General features: G+C 40.6%; 1 protein-coding gene across 1 annotated transcript; it reads right to left on the reverse strand.

The window, feature by feature from the left end:
• Positions 1-3,255: 3,255 nt before the first annotated feature.
• LOC124867724 lies at positions 3,256-5,241 on the reverse strand. The gene is made up of 6 exons (XM_047364304.1): positions 5,060-5,241; positions 4,563-4,865; positions 4,258-4,491; positions 4,077-4,181; positions 3,659-3,877; positions 3,256-3,524 (listed from the first exon to the last, which is right to left on the reverse strand). The coding sequence occupies exons 1-6, from the start codon at positions 5,109-5,111 to the stop codon at positions 3,256-3,258; spliced, it is 1,182 nt and encodes a 393-aa protein (XP_047220260.1). The 5' UTR covers positions 5,112-5,241.
• Positions 5,242-8,261: the final 3,020 nt, after the last annotated feature.

The following is an 8,261-nucleotide window of genomic DNA, read 5'->3' on the forward strand; positions in this document are numbered from 1 at the left end:
ACTGATAGAGACATACCCCAAACGACTTGCAGCTGTAATTGCAGGAAAGGGTGGTGCTACAAAGTATTAACGCAAGGGGGCCAAATAATATTGCACGCCCCACTTTTCAGTTTTTTATTTGTTAAAAAAGTTTGACACATCCAATAAATTTCATTCCACTTCACAATTGTGTCCCACTTATTGTTGATTCTTCACAAAAAAATTTGAATTTTATATCTTTATTTTTGAAGCCTGAAATGTGGCAAGCGGTTGAAAAGTTCAAGAGGGCCAAATACTTTCGCAAGGCACTTTATAATCTAGCAAGATTTTTTACTGTCTCTGGATCTTTTGAATGCATAATCTCCAGTTTAAGATCCCCGTGTAGTTTTAGGATTTCAGTGGTAATTAAGTTACATGAAAATTCGTATTTTTATGCCATCGTTTACATATTTCTCTTACCCCCTTCACATAATTTCCCATAAACTTTACATCTCCTTCTAAGTTATTTAGTTTACTTTGTCCCTGACCCATTTTCTTTTATTTGTTTAGTAAATTACTGTGTCCTGATTGGAAATTCACTGGCATGAGGTCTCGAAGAGGACACTAACACGGCCTTCTACTGTGCGCTAATCGCACAGTGGTGTTAGTTTTCAGGGATAAAACCCGTCCTTTGTCTTGTTGACCACCAGTACATCTTTCAAATCAGGCAAAATAAAAAACACAGGACTATTGGAGTCGACCTAGGACTCCTTTAAAATCTTAGTCCTCCAGTCATACACATTCACATTCATACCCGGTTGGTTGCAGCCAACTGTAACCTTTTTTATGAGTTCAATAACGTCTCGTACTTGTACTCGTCGTCTTCGGCTTATCCGGGACCGGGTCGCGGGGGCAGCAGACTCAGCAGAGACGCCCAGACGTCCCTCTCCCCAGACACCTCCTCCAGCTCCCCCGGGTGGAGCCCAAGGCGTTACCAGGCCAGCCGAGAGACATAGTCCCTCCAGCGTGTCCTGTACCTTCCCCCGGGCCATCCTTTGGGCCATCTTCCTGGTGGGATGTGCCTGGAGCACCTCCCGAGTGAGGCGTTCAGGAGGCATCAGATGCAGATGTCCGATCTACCTCAACTGACTCCTCTCGATGTGGAGGAGCAGCATCTATAAACTAAAACTTGTAGATAGTATGAATTATGAGAAGATATTTTTCACTCATTACTGGTTAAGATTTAATTATTTAAAGGCTGATCATCCTTCATTTTCTGCTCTGCAGAGCTGCTTGTTCAACAAACAAATTGTTTGTACAACTTGTTCTGCCACCCACTTTGCTATTTGTGATCAGTGAAAGGAAGACAGTGAGCTTCACACAGTAACTAAAGTAGATTTTTCTAGTTTCCGTTATTTATTCTGGGTCCTGTGTTGGTTAACAGCATCATGTTTAAGCCAAAGCTGGGGCCTGTCTATGTTCTGTCTGTTTTTTTTTTCTCTTTCCAGTTATCATAATTTTGTCCGAAAAGAGTTCAAACGTATATTGTTTGTATAGACATGCTTTGAATTATGTACATATCACTAAATTAGAATTTCAGAAACATTGCACACAGTGTGATACATTTCGAGTGTCATAAGAAAGCTTTTAATTTACAGTAAATTCAATTTAGCAGAGGAAAAAAACCTGGAAATACAATAAATGAAATGTTGTTTTATAACAACAGAATCAGTAAAACTAAGTCAACTCGCGACATACAGTTAAAAAGGACATGGTCACCTTCAAACCTCCGATGTTCTGGTCACAACATGATTGGGATTGATCAAATGAAAGAGAAGCTTCATCTCCACTTGTTGATCTTCATGGGAGACCAGACTCTGATCCTAAAGAAGACAGCAAAGGTCCAAATCTAGATATTATACTCAGAAATTAATCTACATACTTTTTTAAAACGAGACTTTTTGACTTTCTGCAGCTTCCAACATGACACATAAACGTAAAAGTTGATTGACAAGACACTGATAAAACACACTAACTGTGGCATTTAAAGAAACCAGTGAAAGAAAAATAACTACATACTATCACACAAGATAGCTTTTAGTATGGAGCGGTCTTAGGTTGAAGGTTGACTGTGATGTGGAGAACGTGGTCCTCTTCTCGCTACTGAAATGGTTGGATGCTGGAGTGGAAAGGATCTCATCTTTGGGAAAGGAAAATGAAGTTCAGGCTCTGCTCCACAGTTTTCATAAATAACCCAAGATGTTTCCTGACATACAAAGAGAAAACATGGATAAATCTAAAATAACTTTACTCATAATGATTATGAAATAAGAAATATGAATGAATTGAAGTGCAGTGGTGATGGAATAACACCTTTTAAAAAGCACGAGGATGTAATAAAGAAGGATTATTATTAGAATGAGATTAATGTTTTCCTTACCTCCTCCGGGTAGTTAACTATCTCATGTCTAGGAGGCTGACTGGAAATCTTATATTTCCAGCTTCTGTGAAAAAATGAAAAATAAATGGCAAAGTTATGCAGGAAAGTATCAAATTAAATATAAAATGCTACTGATTGCAAGCAATACTGTGATAATCACCTATACAAGAAAACACTGAGAGATACCAGAACCAAGAGAGCGGCAGAAAGTCCTGCAGCTGCTGGTTTCCAGTTTACTGTTCTTCGTTGGACAGTCAGAGTCTTTACAGCTGATCTGATCATTTCAACTGCGCAGGAGTAGTTTCCTTCATCCTGGCGGCTAAATGCATCTATAATGAGCTGTTTGCTTTGTGTTTCTGTGAGACTCAGATGCTGACTGTTCAAGTACCAAGTGTAGTTTGTGTTTTCACTAAGAGGACAGCTGGTCCTGCAGGTTAAGGTGACTCTCTGACCCTCAGTCACCTCTGCAGCAGGTCTCAGATCCACTAGGAGCTCTGGAAGATACAGGAACAAGTAACATTTAGTAGGTATAATGTAACTAAACTGTGACTAAACTTAGGTTTATTCATTTTATTGTTAAACATTTACAGCCACAGATTGGGGTTATTAAGGTCTAAATGTTAAACAGTACAAATGTTTTGGTTTGTTGGACATGAAAATTTTAGACTTAGGTTTTAAAGTCTGTAACATAAACATTTAAACAATATGCAGATGTTTTATCACATGGAGTAGACTGAAAAACAATTTGCTGAGAACCTATTACAAATAAAATCCTATTATATTTACCTGTGACAATCAGAGTAACTCCTGGATAATCAGACTTTATCAGTTCATCATTCTGTGATTTCATTCTGAATTTATATTCTCCTGTCCTTCTCATCCAGGTTGTCTAATCTGAGGATGTGTTGGTTCTTCATGTTGTCCAGATTCTTCACATCATCTTTATCCTCCATCAGCTGTTCTGTTTCCTGCTTCATATTTATCTTCTCTTTAAACCAGAGTTTAGTCTGTGGCTGTAGGTTTCCAGGAAGTGAGTAAATGCTGGAGATGTTCACTGATGAACCCTTCAGGCCACAGATTCTCCTGCTCACATAATTCACACTAGAGCAGTCGTTACCATCAACACCTGAAATATGAAATAACAACAACTGAAAATAATGAAATCATTTCAAACAAGTTTAAATCAAAATGTTTCTGGGATAAAAACAATAATCTCTCTTTGTTATAAGTACAGCATCATTAAAATGTATTCATACTCACAAACTTCATTAGAGAGCAGATCCTTAAGATCCTCCACAGAACAGAAAAAGCTCTCTGATGATGTTCTGGTAACAAAAGCTTTCTGATCAACTTTCTGTAAACCACGTTGTGTGTTTTTATACAACTGAAAGGAAGGTTGAAGGTCAGTAAGAGAACAGTTGGAGTTACACGTTAGTCTAAAATTGTCTTTCTGTGCTTCTGTCCTTTCAACTTGAAGTTCTGTTGAGAGATGATGAACATTTTTCAGACATTCATTTCTTCCATGTCAAAAGTGTTTAATTTTATGTTAATTAAACATCAAAATATGAAGAGATCAGACTAATGTTTTAAACATCAGGCTAATAAAGGATCAACATTTCTAATGTTGCTTTAGAGAGATTAGAGTTGATGGAAAAACAGCAGATTAATATAAGATCACCTGTGGGAAATGTGATGGAGCAGGACTGTTTCTCTGATGTCTGTTTGTAGGAACACATTCTGCCTTCAGCGTAGGTCACACTGAAGCAGTTCCATGTGACAGAATCTGAACAAAACCACAAACAAGTGAGCGTCTCAACATCAATGAAATAAAATGATAAAAGCTAATCATTGTCTCTCACCCACTGAGACCTCAGGAGCTCTGAGGTCCTCGTAGCCTTTGATAGCACAGGAGTATCTGACTGCCTGATCACTGCTGACCAGCTCTTGGTACCAGGGGGACCAGTCCTCATAGAGGAACTTTCTGTTCTTGTACCAGATGAAGGCTGCAGGGCTTTCAGTCAGAAGACAGCTGGTTGTGCACATCAGAGTTACTTTCTGTCCCTCTGTGGCAGGAAACACCTTTACCTGAAGATCTGAGATAGTTGTTAATAAATAATATTAATTCAGTGATTAGTTTAATGATGCTTTGTAGCCTTCACACTACCTGCAACCTGGAGCTGAATACTGTTGTGTGGGCAGCTGTCTGTTTTATCTGGAGTAGATTCACTGCAGCAGTAATGTTTTCCATCACTCTCTGTTAGATCTCTGATTGTCAGAGTTAAACCATTTTCTGATAGTCTCATCCTTTCATGATTTTCATGCACAGAGAGATCTTTATGAACATATTCTGTATTATTCATGTACACAATGTACCATTTCATGTTTGCAGCTGAATGTGAAGCTGAGCAGTTCAGATTCACTGATGAACTTCTCAAAGCACAGATGATCGTTGGTTTTCCTTCAACACCTGAAACCAAGATTTGATAAAGTAACATTTCCTTTTTTTGTTGTGGTTTTCTATAAACTAACCCATTTATCACACTAGCATTGGTTGTAATCTGATTTTGAAATATAGCAGAAAGGATCAAGAAGACAAAATTATGCCTGATCACACAAACTTACAAAACCCACTTGAAATGAAAGTAAAGCAGTTAAACATACCTGAGATGCTGAGAATGTAAACCATCAACACACATCCAGCTTCTGACAACATCACTGTTGTTGGCCTGTGCTATGAAAAATAATGGTGTAATTGTTTTGTTTGTTTTTTTGCCTCATTCCAGCTACAGTGTAACAAAACAGTCAAAGGAAGAACAGTTAAACTCAACAACAGACTAATGAAAGCTGATTCATGTGAATGTGTCTGACAAACTGACCACAGCTTCACAGACTTGAAAGTCTCTTCCTGCTTTGACATTTTCCTATTAGAGAGAAGAGACCTCTAGTGAAAAACCTGTGATGCTGCATCATTGAAAGCTGATTTGGTCCAGTTGTAATTCAAGCATACCTCATAACTGTTTCTGTTATTTTACTTTGCATTTCAGATGAGAAATTGAAAAACGTACAAATTAAAAATATTACAGAAACTATAGTGAGTGACTAATAAAATATATTAAAAGTTATTAGACTTGGTATCTAAAGCTTAGAGGTTTAGAAGACTTGATGTTATTCCTGATTATTGGTGACATTTTTTTAAATCTATCTTTTTAAATCATGAGATTTGAACACATCGTATTCACAAACATTTAGAAGCTTCTAGTGTTTCTTTAGCTCTGAATGTTTTTAATTTAAAAATACGAGATTCCCATTAGAGGTAACCTCTATCTCCTTTTAATAGCGTCCTGATGTCTTTAAATGAAATTTAAATGCATCATGATGGAAGCAGAAACACATACTGAGATGTATTTGTAGTGAAATTATGGTTGTGTGCTCTAGCTGGAAGATGGTGCTGCAGATCAGCTTCACGTCTTCAGGATCAATAACTTCACCAAAAAACACCTGTATGTCAACACCAAACCCTTCAAGTCTGTCACCTTTCCTCCAGGTAGACCCTAGGCCGGGATTCAAACTCAAGACCTTCTTGCTGCACAGCAACAGTGCTAAGCACTGCACCACCATAGACGCCAGTGCTTCGAGCTCTGGCTTTTGTTTAATGAGAAGATCCTGACAATAAACCAGTATTGTGTTCTTCATTACTCACCATAGATGTGTCAAATTCATCCGAGTAAAGTCAAGAAAAGATGATGACCACCAAAACAAGATACTTAACATATGGATAAGTGAATAAAAGTTACTAAATGACTGAACTCATGAAGGAAACTGCATAAAAGTTTATTAAACTTAAAGGAAATCAAGATGCATGTAATTAATATAAAAAAAAACAAAAAAGCAACAAACACACACACACGCACATATATATATTATGTCTTTCTATCCTTACAAGTACTTTGCATTGACTTTGATTCATTTTTCATTTATTTGTTCAGCCTAACTCTGACACTAACCATTGCCGGCACTAAGTCGGACCTGTTCCCGGTGCATGTTGGACTCTGGCAGGGCTGCCCTTTGTCACTGGTCCTGTTCATAAGTTTTATGGACAGGATTTCTAGGCGCAGCCAAGGGCCGGAGGGGGTCTGGTATGGGGACCAGAGGATTTCGTCTCTTCTTTTTGCAGATGACGTGGTCCTGCTGGCCCCCTCTAGCCAAGACCTACAGCATGCACTGGGGCGGTTCGCAGCCGAGTGTGAAGCGGCTGGGATGAAGATCAGCTCCTCCAAGTCCGAGGCCTTGGTTCTCGACCGAAAAAGGGTGGCTTGTCCTCTTCAGGTTGGAGGGGAGTTCCTGCCTCAAGTGGAGGAGTTTAAGTATCTCGGGGTCTTGTTCACGAGTGAGGGAAGAATGGAGCGGGAGATCGACAGATGGATCGGTGCGGCTGCCGCAGTAATGGGGGCGCTGTGCCGGTCCGTTGTGGTAAAGAGAGAGCTGAGCCGAAAAGCGAAGCTCTCGATTTACCGGTCGGTCTACGTTCCTACCCTCACCTATGGCCATGAACTTTGGGTCATGACCGAAAGAACGAGATCCCGGATACAAGCGGCTGAAATGAGCTTCCTCCGTAGGGTGGCCGGGCACTCCCTTAGAGATAGGGTGAGGAGCTCGGCCATCCGGGATGGGCTCGGAGTAGAGCCGCTGCTCCTCCACATCGAGAGGAGCCAGTTGAAGTGGCTCGGGCATCTATACCAGATGCCTCCTGGACGCCTTCCTTGGGAGGTGTTCCAGGCACGTCCCACTGGGAGGAGGCCCAGGGGACAACCCAGGACACGCTGGAGGGACTATGTCTCTCGGCTGGCCTGGGAACGCCTTGGGCTCCCCACAGAGGAGGTGGAGGAGGTGTCTGGGGAGAGGGACGTCTGGGTGTCTCTGCTGAGTCTGCTGCCCCCGTGACCCGGTCCCGGATAAAGCGGAAGACGACGAGTACGAGTAGTTTATAGTTCCATTATCTGACCTGATGATTTGAGGAATGCCATAACTAGGGAAGAAATGTGCTACTAGATTTTTTTGCTACTGTAAGAGCATCACAGTGTTTTGCTGGGTATATTTCATCCCATTTGGAAAAGGCATCTACAGTGCCTTGCGAAAGTATTCGGCCCCCTTGAACTGGTCAACCTCTTGCCACATTTCAGGCTTCAAAAATAAAGATATAAAATTCTAATTTTTTGTGAAGAATCAACAAGTGGGACACAATCGTGAAGTGAAATGAAATTTATTGGATGTGTCAAACGTTTTTAAGAAATAAAAAACTGAAAAGTGCAATATTCTTCGGCCCCCGTGCGTTAATACTTTGTAGCGCCACCCTTTGCTGCAATTACAGCTGCAAGTCGCTTGGGGTATGTCTCTATCAGTTTTGCACATCGAGAGACTGAAATTCTTGCCCATTCTTCCTTGCAAAACAGCTGGAGCTCAGTGAGGTTGGATGGAGAGCGTTCGTGAACAACAGTCTTCAGCTCTTTCCACAGATTCTCGATTGGATTCAGGTCTGGACTTTGACTTGGCCATTCCAACATCTGGATACATTTATTTGTGAACCATTCCATTGTAGATTTGGCTTTATGTTTTGGATCATTGTCTTGTAGGAAGATAAATCTCCATCCCAGTCTCAGGTCTCTTGCAGACTTCAACAGATTTTCTTCCAGGATGGTCCTGTATTTGGCCCCACCCATCTTCCCAACAATTTTGTTGTCCTATGGACAGACTCTCCCACTTCAGCTGTAGATCTCTGCAGTTCATCCAGAGTGATCATGGGCCTCTTGGCTGCATCTCTGATCAGTCTTCTCCTTGTTCGAGATGAAAGTTTAGAGGGACGGCC

Source organism: Girardinichthys multiradiatus, chromosome 5 (assembly GCF_021462225.1).
Source record: "Girardinichthys multiradiatus isolate DD_20200921_A chromosome 5, DD_fGirMul_XY1, whole genome shotgun sequence".
Classification (NCBI taxonomy): Eukaryota; Metazoa; Chordata; class Actinopteri; order Cyprinodontiformes; family Goodeidae; genus Girardinichthys; species Girardinichthys multiradiatus.

What these genes read in the sequence shown, in the direction of transcription:
- LOC124867724 (XM_047364304.1), bottom strand. Translation starts at nt 5,111, where the DNA reads ATGTTGTCAGAAGCTGGATGTGTGTTGATGGTTTACATTCTCAGCATC. An exon ending in TTACATTCTCAGCATCTCAG is followed by an intron (nt 4,866 to 5,059) that starts GTATGTTTAACT and finishes TCTTGGTTTCAG; the next exon opens with GTGTTGAAGGAAAACCAACG. An exon ending in TCTGCTCTCTAATGAAGTTT is followed by an intron (nt 3,525 to 3,658) that starts GTGAGTATGAAT and finishes TTCATATTTCAG; the next exon opens with GTGTTGATGGTAACGACTGC.